The 16,645-nt window shown below is 39.7% G+C and overlaps 1 protein-coding gene across 4 annotated transcripts in view; it reads right to left on the bottom strand.

The window, feature by feature from the left end:
* CARMIL3 (capping protein regulator and myosin 1 linker 3) overlaps positions 1 to 16,645 on the bottom strand; it is a 104,971-nt gene that overhangs the window by 56,655 nt on the left and 31,671 nt on the right. For all 4 annotated transcript variants that reach the window (XM_089678183.1, XM_089678182.1, XM_089678181.1 and 1 more), the window contains exons 7-17: positions 11,563 to 11,633; positions 9,266 to 9,339; positions 9,105 to 9,180; positions 8,930 to 9,018; positions 8,381 to 8,475; positions 7,098 to 7,184; positions 6,798 to 6,907; positions 4,663 to 4,740; positions 4,328 to 4,404; positions 3,376 to 3,480; positions 408 to 477 (exon numbers count right to left, since the gene is read on the bottom strand). In XM_089678183.1, the coding sequence (XP_089534309.1) occupies positions 408 to 477; positions 3,376 to 3,480; positions 4,328 to 4,404; positions 4,663 to 4,740; positions 6,798 to 6,907; positions 7,098 to 7,184; positions 8,381 to 8,475; positions 8,930 to 9,018; positions 9,105 to 9,180; positions 9,266 to 9,339; positions 11,563 to 11,633 (932 nt within the window). The remainder of the gene's footprint in view (positions 1 to 407; positions 478 to 3,375; positions 3,481 to 4,327; positions 4,405 to 4,662; positions 4,741 to 6,797; positions 6,908 to 7,097; positions 7,185 to 8,380; positions 8,476 to 8,929; positions 9,019 to 9,104; positions 9,181 to 9,265; positions 9,340 to 11,562; positions 11,634 to 16,645) is intronic.

The raw sequence follows: 16,645 nt of genomic DNA, 5'->3' as shown, positions 1-16,645 counted from the left end.
AAAATGGCTGTGTAAAAAGTAACTTGACTGAAGAAAAAAAAATATAAGAAGCTTGCAAAAAATATGGTTAGATTTTATTTTACCATAGCCAAATAAAAGGCTTCCAATTTCCTAGGAAGCTAACAAAAAAACCACCCCAAGGCACAACAGTTGAAGACTGGGTTATACAGGGGCTGACAATGTTTTTTGTTTGCCAGTGCCCAAACCTCCCGAAGGCAGCAGTAAAACTCAAATGTCTAAAGATTACCACATTTCTGTACCTGGACATTCCTGCACAGTATTCCAGGTGAAGAAATATATGTTTGAAAATAATCTTACATCTTACAATTCTTAACATGTTAACATTGGCCATTTAAATTTACATAAAAATGCAAAACGCTCTTTACAATCACCTAGTTACATCTTACCTCGCAGCTGCTTAAGTCAAGGTGAACATCCTGGAGGTGAGTGTTAGAACATAAACCCTGCAACATGGCCCTGGAAGAGATACACTGAGCTAATTATATCAGCATACTGGTTAATGTAGCCTTCAATCAAGCCACTAAAGACTTCTAAAGTGTTCTACTCACTTGCAAATATGAAAACATTTTGAATCTCTGCAAGTGCAGTATCATGTACAAGCAGTATTTGAATTCTATGTCTCCCTTCAAGGCCTAACCACATTATTGTGTTTTTGCATCCCTGGGCACATGGAACATTCATCCTAAACTTCATTGTTAATCTAGGCATATAAAAGATGCATCAGAACACATCACAGTGTGTACATAAGGTGAAGGTACATTCATTCTGATGCTTTCAACAAGCAGAGTGGCGTGAATAAGAGCTGTACTCCCACCTGTGATTGTCTCTGTGGATATGGAGGAGGGGTATAGAGAATCTGCCTAACATGAGAAGTGGACATTGCGCTAGCTATGCTGATTAAAATTCAATGCAACGTAATTGCCAGATGGCAGAATAAATTATGTCAGATCTTTCAAGGATCATAGTGGATAAACAAGATATGTGGTGTGCATAAGGTAAGCTGTGGTACATTAACAAATATAGCATTCTTGCAGTTCAGTTTCAGTTCTGGATTTATTTTTTTCTGAACAATCATCCTATAGCACACTAGACAGCACCATAACAGGCTATGTTTACAATCTTAGGGACCTATTAAAAAGCAGAATGGATATTGCAATCTGCAAGACAATACAGGCATTACACCACACTATGCCTTAAATTTACAAATAATTCATAAAATGTGGGTCAGGGTGTGTCTGAGCTCTTCTCTCCCTTTAACATTTTTTCCACTCATGAAAATAAATGGAGCTTTGCCTGCATCAGAGTCCTAAAGCAGATAAAGATCTAAGCCAGTTTTGTGGAGTACAGGGCTTTATAAATGTGCCCTTACCGCTGCCTGAGCCCTTATGTTTATGCTTTTTGGCAAAGGTGTGCCTAAAGCCACTTTTAGTTATTCATGTTAGATGTTGAATAGGTAGTTTTGATGCAGCAAAAATCCACACTGTCTCTAGATGCCAATAAAAAAACTACTATAGCAACTATAGATGAGTAAATATGAGTAAATATATTATATTCCCTGTGGCAGATCACCAATCACCTTGATGGCATTGAGCACTGAATGTACGTTTCTTTTTTTTTCTCTCAAGGGAACAACTATCTTATCAGTTGCAAAGCTGATTCAGTTATGCATGCCATGCACTATCCAATTAGTGCTGCCATTGCCTGAATGTGTTGTACCATAATGTAAGTTAATGCCTCATTGCTATGCCTTTGAAACACTATAGTTAAGAAGCTGAATTCTTATGATAATTCAACAGGGCTTGCAATAGAAACAATCACCAAAAAATATTTTAGGATACTTGCATTGTAAGAAATGTTATGTTGACAGTTTGGGAACAATTGCTCAGTTCCCGTTGTTCTTCTTTTACAGCAGGAAGCATAGTTACTGTATGTAGGTCATAGTGTACCTGTTTCTTGTATACAAGTAAATGCAATATAGAAGCAATAATGCAAAACAGGTTCAGGATGGCAAAAAATACCATAGGGTCTGATTATGAAAGCTGCACACACATGCACTCTCCATAGCAATATCTCTATGACTTGATCAGAGTAACATATAGCTACATAGCATAGTCTCTATAAGACTCTATAGCAAAACGGAGTCTATCTGAGAATCACTAAAACATTTCAGAACACAAGCTACTAGTGATTAGCCTTATAAAAAAACATCCTTCTGAGTGATGTCCAGGGTAGCTCTGGTGACAGGTGAACAACTGGTGGGATCCAGGGACAAAGGGTCACCTCACTGGATCTGCAGTACTCTGGTAGCAATTAGGAAAAGTCTCCTACAATAGCTGGGTCAACTGGTGGATTTTACATTCTATCAGTCCTGCATTGTACAAGAGGATGGTGAGAAAAGAGTGGAGAAACCTGCTATTGCAAGGAACAAGGTAAGTATTTCAGACTATTTTTCTGTCTTCTAGATCAGGTATCTCCAAACTTTCTAAACAAAGAGTCAGTTTATTGTCCTTCAGACTTTTTTTGGGGGGGGGGGGGCGTGGCCAGTGGCAGTGGAAAGTTTCCTGGCATCAATGGGCATAATCATCACCACATTTGGTATTAAAGAGAGGAATAGTGCTCCATCATTGGGTATGATTGGGAGGAATAGTGCTCCATCATTGGGTATTAATGGGAGGAATAGTGCCCAATAATTGGTGTCAGTGTGAGAAATCGCACCCCATTATTGTTGTCAGTTGCCAGAGTAGTGCCTCTTATCAGTGAGAGGCCCAAGGAGTGGATAAAAGCAAGCAAAGGCCCGCATCCAGCCCCAGGGCCACAGTTTGAAGACCGCTGTTTTAGCTTTAACCTGTGCAGTGCGTGAGGGGCCCACTGCAGATGCATTTTTTTAATTGCAGAGTTCAGTTTTAATAGTAATGTCTGCAAGTCTCCAGTGTACTTTACAGGAGGAAGTACTGTTCATTTCACAGTTGAGTTTGAGGAACCCAGTCCCACTGCCCGATTGCAGCAACGTGCAGCGGGGTTTAAAAGAAGTACAGTGGAATCATCCTGAAGTGTATGGGATTCTGTTTTGATCTCTGAATATGAAATAAACCAGAGCAGGGCTGGTAGAAACAGCAAATATGGCAGACTGCCTCACTATGCAGCGCCCTCCCCCCCCAAGGAAAAAACCCACAGCTGGAGCAGGTGCCCCTCCTGTCCTCCCCTTGTCCCGACCCTGCCAGAAAGCTGTGGGAAATGAAGTTAAAGGGGTCTGCACTGGCATCTGAGCAAGGTTAGCAAATGGGCATTCCACTACACTTCTACATAGTTCCATGATTTATACAGAAAAAACAAACAGAAAAGAACATTTCTTACCGCAAGAGTTCTGGGGGCACTTTGGTTCCACTCAGTGATATGTGGGACAGTGACAAAGAGCTGCCGAAAAACTTCTCCACAGATGGCAGTGTCTCCGGTGTACGCCTGTCAGTAACAGAATGGGAATGTAAAGCCTTTCCAATTATCTTGTTTTTTTTTTAGAAATACATGTACAAGACTTCGGCTGGATGCAAATCATGTAACAATATTAAAAAAATTATTGTTTTATGTATATATATATATATATACACAGTATATATAGTAAATACACAGTGAAAGTCATATTTGTTACATATGCAGTTTCTGGACCTTAGCCAAGCACATCTACTGTATATTAAATAGTTTAAGCAAAGACTTTAAATGTGCAATTTCTAGCATAACTTGCAATCCTTGCACTCTTCCTACTGTCCTGCACAGTCCTGCTAACACTGTACAGTCACACACCAGCAGGGGCGGACTGACAACTCATGGGGCCCCCGGGCAATACGGGATAATGGGGCCCCTGTGTCCAAACTAAAAAAAGCCTATGAAAAATGTACCAGGGGCATCTCATGGGGCCCCCTACTGACCCCGGGCCCTTGGGCAGTGCCCGAGTTTCCAAATGGTCAGTCCACCCCTGCACACCAGAATGCAACCAGAAATATAATAGATAGAAAATAAAGGATAATGTTTAATTTCTCTAATAAGCAGGTGAATGAATGGATGAAGAATTATTATATCCATAGATAAAAATATTATGGAACAATAAACATGTAAAACTACAAAGTCACATAAAAACTTATTTATGGTAAATATTACAGTAATAACTTAAATATATATAGTATCTGTTATTGCACTATAGCTTCCCTTTAAAACTTGCAAATCTATCATCACCATCAACAATGATGGACAGCATTGGATGTAAACTCCAAACATCACTCTTAAATATAAAATATAATTTAAGGAAACTTACCGGTGCGACAGAGAATTCTTAGAGAGATCAAGATGTGAGAGACAGGAGCAGCAACCAAGAGCCAATGCCCCGAATATCTGAAGGGAAAGATCATACTGCTTTGATAGCTCTATGCCAGTTAACTGATATCCTAATTACAATAATTTATTCTTCAAATAAACACTCCTTATGCAAAGAAAACCTCACACTTCTGTCACCATCACATTTTCTGAAAACATTCAAACACTTGTACAACTCTTTTCCGCCATTTTCAAAACAGGCAAGGGCCATTAACTATAGGCATACAGCTGTCATCCATAACAACGGCACCCATATCACTGCTCCCATTCTCTTACAGTGTCTACAGCACAGTCTGTTCCTGAGAGATCCAAATAAACCAACGAATTTGGATGAGACAGAAAAGTGTAAAGTGCCTGGGAAAACAGAGATGTATTAGTTATTACGAGCGTGCAGAAGAGAGGTTAAAATGTAAGTGGATTATAAAGTAGCAGTAAGGGTATGTGTTACGACATGGAGACAAAGGATGACTTTAAAAAGGGTTTCTATATAGCAAACCAAGCAGCAAAGATTTCTATGGAGCCATATCATGGAAATATTAGCAATAGATAAGCATTTTACAGTGGTTTTATTAGGCTGTAGATATCTGACAATGGGATTATCTGTACAATATGAGCAATATGGAGAGAGAATAAGAGATATACTTTATCTATGGCACACTAGGAGAAAGCTTTTGTTCATTAGTAGTAGTGCTATAGGTAAGGACACTTAGACATTTAAAATACAAAACTGGTTGATGATTCCTTCTGTCGTACCACTGTCACGGTACTAATATAAACATTTTTTCATATAGACAGATGTGACCTGCTCAAGTTCTAATCTGAACCACCCCCTATGTACTACAAGGACTTGGATGGTGAGATTTCTGTTGTTTTTTTCTTTGAAGCACTGGCAAAAATACCTTCAGAACTGTCATTAATATTAGCAAACTGCAATATCTGCTGCAGGCCTCATCTGCAGCATAACCCTCAATATAAATACTTTGTGCCCACTTTAGTAAATTTAAATTTTACACATATTTAGTCTCAATTTTGTATTGGTTTGTAAACAGCTAGCGCAGGGTTTCGCAATCAGGTTTCTATGGAACTATATGGTTCCTCCAGAGGTTGATAGGGGTTCCTTGAGTAATGAGTAATTTCTGTCTCAGATAAGTTTCCACTGACAGCAGTGACCTTTTTAGCTATCTGTAAGAGGGTAATTGTTCCCAATGACCACAAGCGTGAGGAGCATTCTTCCCACTGACCATCACACATCATGAGTTGTAGATGCACTAATTTTTAGCAGGGGCTGCCTGAGATCAGTTATCTCAAGGCTTCTTCTGTGTTGGAAAGGTTCAGAAAGCTGAGCTATAGTAATTGAAATGTAGCACCCTCCTAGGTAGGTGCTAGGTTTAGATAGTTAGCTTTAGCTTGTGTTTGATAGATACATTTAGTGCCACACTGTATTCAGTGTGCCTGTAAATATTTGTTAGGAAAAAGCATAGTTAGCTTACTGTATTTGGTGAGCAGTGATCATTTAGTTAGGTCTGCTCTGTGTGCTCAGATGCTGCCAGTCTACCTAGCTTCCTCTGTATCCAGGAAACTTTAGAAGTTTCTGGATGATAGGTGTGGAGTTATACATATGGCAGCATGAAGCCTATCCCAGAGAGACTGGCTCTGTTGGCATGCTGGGTAACTGTATATATTCAGTGAGCACACACGGCTCTGGGTCTTTCCTGCATAAGATTGACCAAGACTGGGAGAGGGCACATTGCCCTCCCAGGAATCTACTGTCATGTGGCCTCAGGTGGTGGTCTGAATGCTGGGTTCTGCTATACTGACTGAGGGGCTTTTTCCTGGTCTGGTATCATGGAGGAAGGCATCCAGCTGCTCTTGGGCCTTGTGAATACAGACATTCCTAAAGGATCTTAGAGACTTTGTGCTGTTTAGCCCCCCTTTGATTCATATTCTTGGAGTATCCCACTGATCTCCCTCATCCCTATCCCAATTCCTCAAAAATAGAAACAACAAAAACAACACCCCTACACTGAATATTGGAAAAATGTGTGCATGAGGCTATGTGACTGGCTGCAGGGTAAAGCAACTGGGGAGGAACTGGTTAGTATTCTTATGGCTCCTATGGGAGTAGCGTTACAGAAAGAAAGAACATTGCTGCACTCTAAACATGTAGAGGGCTCATTACAGGATAAATAAAATGAATGAATGAATGAATGAAAACCATTTAAGGAAGATCTTCTGTAATTTGCAAGCATGCATGCATAACACTTATTGGATACTGTGTGAAAACGACCAGTTGGCATGCAAGAAAGAAGATAGTAAATGGAAGGAGTGTGCAATAAATTAGGCATTGATAGATATATGAAGGATGAAAGCATGCATTATATCTGCTTTTTGTTGTTAGGGATCAGTCTCACATTGGTCTCCTCACTCCCGAGAAGTCCAGGGTTCTTACTGAGGGTCAGAGAGTGCAGCGAGGAGGAGAAGAGAGCATTCTGGCAGAGAGACTGACACAGAGAGAGTGCTCCTACAGAAAGAAAGTTCCACAGTAATATACACTCATACACTACATTATACAGGCACAGAGGTGTCATTTGCAGTGCATCAGTCACCCATTCCTGACATTGCTTTCTTTTATACATAGTAAAAAATTGCAAATATCATTAATTACCATGATCAAATATCAAAAAGTCACACAATATCAATCACCCTTGTACCTCTAGATGTAATATTTGTTTTGCTCAGGTTGAGGCTCCGAAGTCCGGCATGAAAATACAGAAACTGCTGAGAGAGTGCTGCGATTCCTAGAGGATAGTGTAAAATAAAACACAGAATTATTAAATCTGTCTAATGAGTTAATAACATTTTATGACCAGCAGAGAGTAAGGGCTGGTTTACACTTACTTTCATTGTAACACACATTAAAGTGTCTACTGCTTCATTGTGCATTTTTTATGTGTTTTTGATGCTTCCTGAAGCTTTAATGAAGCTTGGCAAATACTCTGTGTGTGTGTTGATGTTCTATTTGTTTTAAAGGGGCTCAGTAACCTGGCTCAATAGTACCCCCATTCAGCAGATACCCATATTTTTAGTGCCTCGTTCAGCAGTCCCCCCTGCTCAGTAGCTCCCCCAGCTCTGCTAATGCCCCGCTCAGTAGTATCTCCAGCTCTGCTGATCCACTGCTCAGTAGTAACCCCCAGCTGTACTGATCCCTCACTCAGTAGTAACCCACAGCTCTGCTGATCCTCTGTTTTGCTGATCCTCCTCTCTTTCTGATCCCTTCTCACCTCCCACTATATTGCTCCCATGCTGTGTACCACGTGTGATGTCTGCTAGTTTCTCCCACTCTGGCCCCCAAGCTCCGCTGATTCTCTGCCACTCAGTCTTCTCTCTCTCTAGTCCCTGCTCACCTCCCACTATATTGCTCCCATTCTGTTCACCAAATGTGCCATCTTCTAGTTGTGCTGCTCTGGTCCGGACCCTGCTCACCTTCCTGCTGCTCCACACTGCACCCCAGATGTGCCATCTGCACCAGACACTCCTAAAATATATACACATGAACCAGCAGTGACTGCTGATGACGTCTGTCTGGTTCACTTGTTGATTTCCCAGTGCATCCTGGGATATCTCCTGGACATCCTGGGATATCTCATACCTGCAATACCTCCAAAACAAAGCAAAACTAACTCTAAATAAATGCCTCAAAGATGCAATAGTGCTGTTAGCGAGCATTGTGATAGACTTCTATGGATGCTTTGGAGATGCTTTCAAGGCCAAGAAACAAAGCAAAGCACAGCAAAAACAACAGTGTGAACAGAACTGTAAGGTAACTATTTGATTTAGCGAGAGGTGCTTTGATTGGAATTCAAAGTGCTTTAAAAAAGGGTGCCAAATGCCACTTTATGAAGCAAGTGTAAACAAGGCCTAAATGCTTGACACGATTTCATTTTTCCATAACATGTGACATGGACATGTAGGTACAGTGCAGAAGTTGGATTACCTCGATCTTCCAGCGGGTTGTGTGATAGGTTCAGTGAATGCAATGAGGAGGCTGAGTTATCTGCCAACACAGAGGCCAAGCGGAGAGCAAAATCACTGCAGGAGAGAGAGGGACAGAGAGAGGAGGAATGGAGAGAGAGAGGGATAAGGGGTGAGAGAGAGAGGGAGTACTTTGCTATTGGACATAACAAAACTAGCCTGACACCATATTTATTATTCCCAATTTATTTCATCCAGTCATTCTGTCATGCTCTTTGACTGTGTAGCACAAAGGTTCCCCTTCGCTCAACACTAAATAAAATGATTTGACTCTGACCGTGCCTTCCGGACAGGTACCCTTAATAACTAGGCAATCAATCACACACTATACTGGGCAACAGACTCTTGATTGTGCCATTCTTAAGAGATCATATGTTTTTTTACCCATAGGCTTGTCCCTTTCCCTTTGACTTTCAACCATCCACCTTGTCCCTTGTGTTCCTATCTCCCTCTCTACCCTTATCTCGGTATCCCATCTGAATAACCCTCCTTCTCTGTCTCCCACTCTCACGCTCTCAGTCCGCAGTCCTCAAGGATTAGCTCCTCTAGGTGCTGCGATCGGCCGACGCAGTGCAGGATCTGCTCTGTCACCTCCGATCCCTACAATTAAAAAAAAAAAAATTAAAAATATAGCCATATATGACCATAGGCTAATTATTTCTCAAAAAAATATGTACAGTGTTTACCAGTTTGAGATTTGCGGCCTGGAGCCTGAGAAAATACTGATTGTACGCGAGAGCGGCAACAACCAGAGCCAGGTCCCTGTGAAACACAAAATGTATGGTGTAACTAGGAAAAAATTCAGGCAGTGAATATTTACACTGCATTTTTACCTTGACCCTCTGACCTGCTTTCCAGATGGCTGAAGTCTTGCAGGTTAAACTCCCGGCTGTCCTGAGAGTGATAAATCATATCCACATCCTAAAATAAAACACAGCCTTTTATGTGTTTGGCCAATTATTACCTGTTTATGGCTGACATCTGATTAGTTTAAAGAGAATCTGTTATTTATTAATTACAGATATTTATATAGCGCCACAAATGTATGCAGCATTTACATGTGTATATTGTACATTCACATCAGTCCCTGCCCTCAAGGAGCTTAATAGGAGGTACCTATTCCTACATATATACATACACATATTAGGACCAATTTAAACAGGGGCTAATTAACCTACCTGCATGTCTTTGGAGTGTGGGAGGAAACTGGAGTACCCCGAGGAAACCCACGCAAGCACAGGCACATTTCATGTAGTGTACTGGCTGGGATTCAAACTGAGGCCCAGAGCACTGCAAATCATAAGTGCTAACCACTAACTTATTGTACTGAATCCCTGTTTCAGAAGCCTCTGACAGAAGCTGGCAATGTCTGAATCACAGGCCATATCCTAGATTTAGAGCAGTGACTTGAGCGAAGCCAAGTGCAATAAGCTACACTGTCCTGTGAGAAGAGCACAAACAATGGCAGCTTTCCTCAGAAGCTCATAAAACAGTTGTTTGCCATTGTGATTGAATCCCTTAAAAGCTGAAATATGCCCATCCTCTTGCACAACTTCTGGAACCAGGTGAGGGACATTATTTTCCAATTAACCAATGTTTGTCTCAGAGATAACTGCACGGCCTTCCTTCTTCACCTTTGTCAGCATTGTATAAAGGTTCACTCTTGATATATCTTTTGGATGCAGCTAAATCCTGCATTCCCCTTTATTTAAAACAGATGACCCCTCTTCCAATCATAGTCTGAAACGCCAAAGTTGATGAGATCAAAACCATGGAAGGTATCTTCAAACCACAGAGAGGACCAATTTTGCAAGACATGGTTTTATTGGGTGGACTTTACTGGCTTTCCTGAATATGGAGCACTGATTGCACGTCTTTGAAGGTTTATTCTCCCTTCTAAAATCCCCTAACTCATTTCCTTTTCCTCTCCAATACCCCCCCCCCCCCCACACACACACACACACCTTTTCTTTTCTTTCTATCCTTCCTTGTCCTCTGTCTCAGAGGCTTACTTTCTTTCCTTCCTTGTGTTTTGAGGAAATCCACTCAACGCTAGTGCTCTATGTAATTCTTTGTAAGTGGTATCTAGGTTAACTCATAAAAGGATAGTTTGTACAAGGTTCAGTTGATATTGGGGATCTAGAGAATTTACCTCTTCTCTTTAATGGAACCCAGTCTTGGGTCATAATGTGAGACTGGATAAATCAAAGGGATGTTGATTATGATGTTTTGCTTGACCTCTAGATCAAACTGTTAAATCGTAAGTTCACCTTATGAAACAAATAATAAATGCACATATTTTGGCAGGAAAAATGTGCATTAATTATTTTTTTTCAAAGAAGCCTGCAGAGCACTGCACCCATCATCAATGGATTGCTGGGTGCAATGGCAGGGTCCAGCGGACATGTACAGCTCAGCCTACATCTCTGTGCCAATTCCTCTGAACGGGCTGTCAGTCTGAGATCTGTAGGAAGTGTCAATGGACTACAAACAGTCCATTGAAAACTACAAGCCATCTGCTCCATTGGCAAACAGGAGTTGTAGTGTCCTCATTTACAGTTTACTGTGAATGAATTGTGCTGCTGTGTGAGTGGAGCACAGTGGCTGCAGGGCAGAGGAACCTCCACTCGCTGTTACAGGGGAAACTGTTAGGGGGGGGCAGGATCTGCAGCAGTGTGAACATGTCACATGTTACACCCTAAATACAGGTGTAACACGTAACATGTTCTAAAAGGTGAACTAATCCTTTAATGTACCCTGGTACTCTTTGTATACAATTCTGCATTGCTCTTTAAAAAATGAATAATAAAGAATTTTAAAAAAGTTGTATATGTTTACTATTAACCCTCTAAATGCTTTGGAAATGTTTGTCCAAACATATAATCCATATGACCTGCCACACTATACAGCCAGGCAGCTAACACTCTGCATTTCCAGTGCAGTTGGGCAGGCTCCTAGATCATCCCTCTGCCTCCTGCCTGCTTACCAGACTATGAATCAACTTCCTAGGTGTGCAGTGTGAATCACAAGACTAGATGAACAGAATTATTAATATTTTGGCAAGTAACAATAGTCAATATCACTGTGCCTCCACTTTTATATAGCCACTGGCTTGATATTCCAGTTTAATTGGGAGTTGCTTACCCACTGCACCTCTTCCCTGCAACACACACCATTGTAGTCACAAAGAGCAGCGTATGTCTCTGAAAAGCCACCTACAAAAATGACAGTAGTTATAACAAAAGACTAGTACTGAACAATTGTGAATTCATTAAAAGTAACTACACAGGTTGTATATTTATGACTGATATTTTCAAAAGACATTTACAAGGCTTTTTCATGAAGCAAAATCGAGATTTACTTTCTTCGTTTTAGGTGTAACTGAAATAATAATTGTGTTTATGCACCCAGCTCTGTACCATAAGCTATAATCAGAACTCCATAGATCAGTAAGTTAGCTGGAAAAGGGGGGGTCACTGGGGGAAACATATTAATTATTTCAGTTTTGCTTTAATCAGCAGCGCCAATATATATAAAAAGCTATTATTTTCACACCTACTATAAAGCTGCTTTTGTAATGTTGCAAGGTACATCCCTAAGTTTTTATCTATTTTTACTGTTTTATATACCTGATAATAAACTATGAGGTTAATGTATTTATTTATTTAATTAATTAAAAAACTGTTTACTTGTAAGTTGCACTTTGCAAGGGGATTTTCCCTAAAGCTTAGTAAATGAGTTGAAATTTCACTTTGGGAAAGAATATGCAATCACATACAAAGAAAATAAAATCAAATAAAAACTAACAGTATTTTTTTTTTGCACATGATTGGATGATGAAGTCAGCAGAGCTTTGTCTCATTCACTAAGCCCTGGGGAAAATTCCCTTTCAAAGTGCAAATTCCTTGCAAAGTGAACAGTCTAATTGTCTTTAGTAAATCATCACCTATATGGCTGACAGAAATCAGGTAAGCCAGATTTATACCATTTTACCACAATATTGACTTACAGAGCCACCTCTTATTCATTGAAACCCCATCAATACGTAATGAGAATCTGATTAGAAAAATGATTAAAAAAATGATTTTTTTTTTTTTTATTGAATTCATTGATTCGGGTTGTGCTGCCTTTGTTGAACGTGAAATGAAAATCTAGACAATAATTGAGGCTAATAAAGAGATAATTTGAGCCCTCGTGGTAATCAATGAAATGTCAGTCAGATGTGAATATGAATGATGATAATAGACTTACTGAAACAGCATGCCTACCCTTCACAAAAATAAACTCTTTCATGACAGTTCTTCCCAGCAAAATTAGTTGCAATGAATTATTTCCCAAACAGAAAAAAAAAATGTGCCCATCTCATAAACGTTTGGAGGTTTAAGAGTATAGGGATTGTTTTTGAACCCCTAGTTGGTACAGTGGGCTCTGTTAATGTAAGGCAGTGTTTCCAAAACTTTCCTCAGTTATATACCACCATGATAAAGTTTGCTGTATCTAAAAACCACCAGTTCTACCCACTTACATCTAGAATCTAGTCAGGAATTTGCCACACCAAGCTGGCCATAGATTAATAGAATTTTGAGCAAAAATGCTTAGGAAAAGAAAAATTCATATGAATCTTCTCAGAACATTGAAATGTAGAAAGATTTGATTTGCTTTTAACATTTTATTTTGGAATAAGTGGACTTTACTAAATGAAAACCACATTTCAGTGTTAAAAATGTCTTCATTCAATAAAAATGTAACATCCCCTTGTGTGCAGAGAAGGGCTTACTGGTGGTAAAGGTGCGCATGTGCACTTAAACTCATTCTAGTCGCTATTAAAATAAATTATTCCAAACAATAGAATGGAGTTTGTACGCATACACTTCTAAATGTCATAACATTTTCTATGCTGGATTTTTCTTCCAGCTCCTTGTAGAAAGATTTAGTGTAGAAGACAGTATTTTAACACGCTTGTGTGCATGAGCCCTTCACCAGGTTAAGTGCACATTCTGTATAATGGGAGTTGTTTTACTAGAGTAGTAAAGACTATTATATAATACACTATAAAGAGAATGTAAATAGGTTACAATGTGTTCTCAATGAATACCCAATTATGTGCCTAAAAAATTAAGAAACAAAAACAACAGGATTTATGCTAGCACAAGATTGGGCATTCAAAGAAAATACACCCTATTTCCAATATTCACATTGCTGAAAGTACAGCCTCTACTCTTTTAGTCATTCAACTTCAAATGTAAACTGTGAAATTTATACTGCAAAGTAAAACGTGCCCACTGTTTAGTAAATTAACCCCTCAATCTTCTCTATAAGTCTGTTGGAACACATAAAGCCTATACAAATTGTTTCACCAGGCCCCTGTTGATAGGCTTACAAAGAGTTCTGCTTACTCATCATAGAGGTTATAGCAGGTGATCTATAACTGTAAAGCTGTCCTAGGTGGGTAGATATCTCCCTAATATTATAAGCACGGAGATTTCTGTCTGTCCTCAAACTTGTTGCATCTTCAGGACCTATGGTAATTATTGCATGATAGAAACAATAGCACATATTTGCCAATTTGATCCTTCCATTTGCTCTATGCTCCATAGCAAAGGAAACAACTAGACTCCGCTCAAGGGCAATTTTTTCAAGAAGTTGGTGCTTACTATCACCCAACTACCCATCAGAAATAGCCAGCAATGCCCAGAATTAGGCTTATTATTTGTTACTATGGGGCAGTTTTTGTTATTCCTGAGTGTCTCTCGTCATAATTTTTTCTATGTTTGCTGTAGCAAAATTATGTTATGATGTGCCCCTACCATTTTCCTTTTTTGTCTGAGAGTACTGACAAAGAGCCAAGGTCACCAGCTTTATATAATAAGGAAGGCAAAGTCAGCAGACGCTAATGGTTTAATGCCATCCTGCACATAGTGTATATAGTTAACAAGCTTTAGAGACTGAAATTGGTCTGAAGGAAACAGGCTTTTTTATTATTATCCGCAGACCAAACACAAAAACAACTTATAACAGGAACCCAATAATCAGCTTATTCTTATCTGCTTTGTGACCTTCTTAAAAAAAGAAAGCTGATTAGACAGGCACCAGAGTCTAAACATAGAGCTCTTCCAACATGATTTTCGCAAGTTGGAATTATATTTTTCAGGACTAATCTTACAAGCTTGTTGATGTTTCGGTTTTATGTGTGAAATCTATCTATATAATAATACATGATTCTTGGGTCTTGTTTTAACTCCTGCTGTGCATGTTCGTTTTGGATAGTCATTGGTTAGGATCCCTGTCAGATTATTTATTGCTTTTTACCCTTGGCTTGAGAATGCTTCTCACTTCCTGACTCAGTGACCACCTATTACTGGTACAGAGAATTAGGATAAATCTTCCCAACCCAATTATAAAAAACTCATTGAAGTTCTAATCTTCCCCTCAAAAAGATTTGGCATGTGTTCCACTTTAACAAGTTTTGTAGTCCATTACATACTTACTCTATAGATGAATTAGTATTGCTATATTTTTAATTCAACTAAAGTATTCTTGATACTCCTGCCAAACTGTACAATCTTGTAACTATATTATTATTATTATTATACAGTATTTATATAGCGCCAATAGTCTGCTCAGCGCTGTACATTATAGTGGGAGACAGTACAGTAACAATAGAATACGATACATGAGGGGTTTGAGGGCCCTGCTCCTTGGAGCTTACAATCTAGGAGACTATATTCATATATTCACAGTAGACCCTCCAGTTGGAGTAGGGTCATGTAATGTTAGGCTTCATAATGATTTATCTAAGTAACAGTAGCATTTGGAAGTTACTTTGGAGAGACTTCAATCAAGTTTAATCCAATTACCTCTACAGGAGGGGGTAAAACCAGTCACTAAGTCCCAGAATTTGAAGCTGGATTGCATTTAAGATGGAGGTTTGTGTCAGTGGGCCCTATAACTACTTTCTATAAAGCTGGGACATACTGGCGGAGATTTACTGAAACTGGAGCACAGAGAATCTGGTGTAGTGGTGGCTAGTAACCAGTCAGCTACTAGGTGTTATTGTCGAAGCTTCATTGGACAAGCTGATTGGTTACTATGAACAGCTGCACCAGATTCTCTGGGCTCCAGTTTTAACAAACCTCCCCTAATGTATACTGTATAGCTAAACTTTGGACTCATGTGTAGTAGTAAAAAAAAAATCTACCCCTCTAACAGCCACTGACAGTTATATTTCAGTAAATCTTCAATCACTGACTCAATTTTTAAAGTCATATTTAATCATATAATATTTTGTAGCTATGGACACGAAGATCTTACATCATGATACAGATACAGATACATCATGTTGCCTAACAAGGAAAAGAGTATCCTAATGTCATACCCAAGACCACCAGTTTGAATTCACAAAGCCTGCCAGGAAAAATGTACATGACCATCAAAAAGGAGCAGAACACAGAGGGCAACAGAATTAAGTGTCACAGAAAAGCATGGTTGGTATCTAGCTAGAGAATAGCAGAGATTACATTTAAAAGTGTAAAATAATGATTGGCTGCAGTGGTAACACTATGAGCAGGACTGTTTCAATGCCAAATAAGCTGAAGAGCTAAAGCACAAAATTTTGCATCCTAGTGAGAATGTTCCAAAAGTTTAAATGTTTTTGAAATTTTATTTTACAGATCGAGTTTTGATTTTCTCTCACATTTTATAGGACTGTCCTATCGCAGTTCAAAAAACATTGCAATAAAACTAGATGGTTGGGATTAGATCAGCAATGGGCAAACTACGGCCCGCGGGCTGTATACGGCCCGGCGGACCTTTTAATCCGGCCCGCGGAGCTAGGCTCCTCTCACAGTCCGCCCTGAAGACCGGTGTAGCATGAAAATCTGTCTCCTATGAGGATCTGTCTCCCTCGACGTATCTGCGCATGTGCCGGAGATCGCTGATCGGCTGCTAATGCCTGAAACTGGCACATGCGAAGAGGGGGACAGATCCTCATAGGAGACAGATTTTCATGCTACACCGGAACGGCGTGGAAACACGGCGAAAGGAACGCGCGGAGCAAAGGTAAGTGAATTGACACAGGGGGGACTTGGGGACTTAATATGGGGGATGAATTAATATGGGGAATGAATTACTATAGGGGGGATGAATTACTATAGGGGGGATGAATTACTATGGGGGGTGAATTACTATGGGGGGATGAATTACTATATGGGGGATGAATTACTATGGG

This window comes from Staurois parvus, unplaced genomic scaffold (assembly GCF_062004578.1).
Source record: "Staurois parvus isolate SC_StPar_1 unplaced genomic scaffold, SC_StPar_1.0 ptg000199l, whole genome shotgun sequence".
Lineage (NCBI taxonomy): Eukaryota > Metazoa > Chordata > Amphibia > Anura > Ranidae > Staurois > Staurois parvus.
Note: the sequence above shows the minus strand (reverse complement) of the source record. Positions and strands in the feature narration are given on the sequence as shown.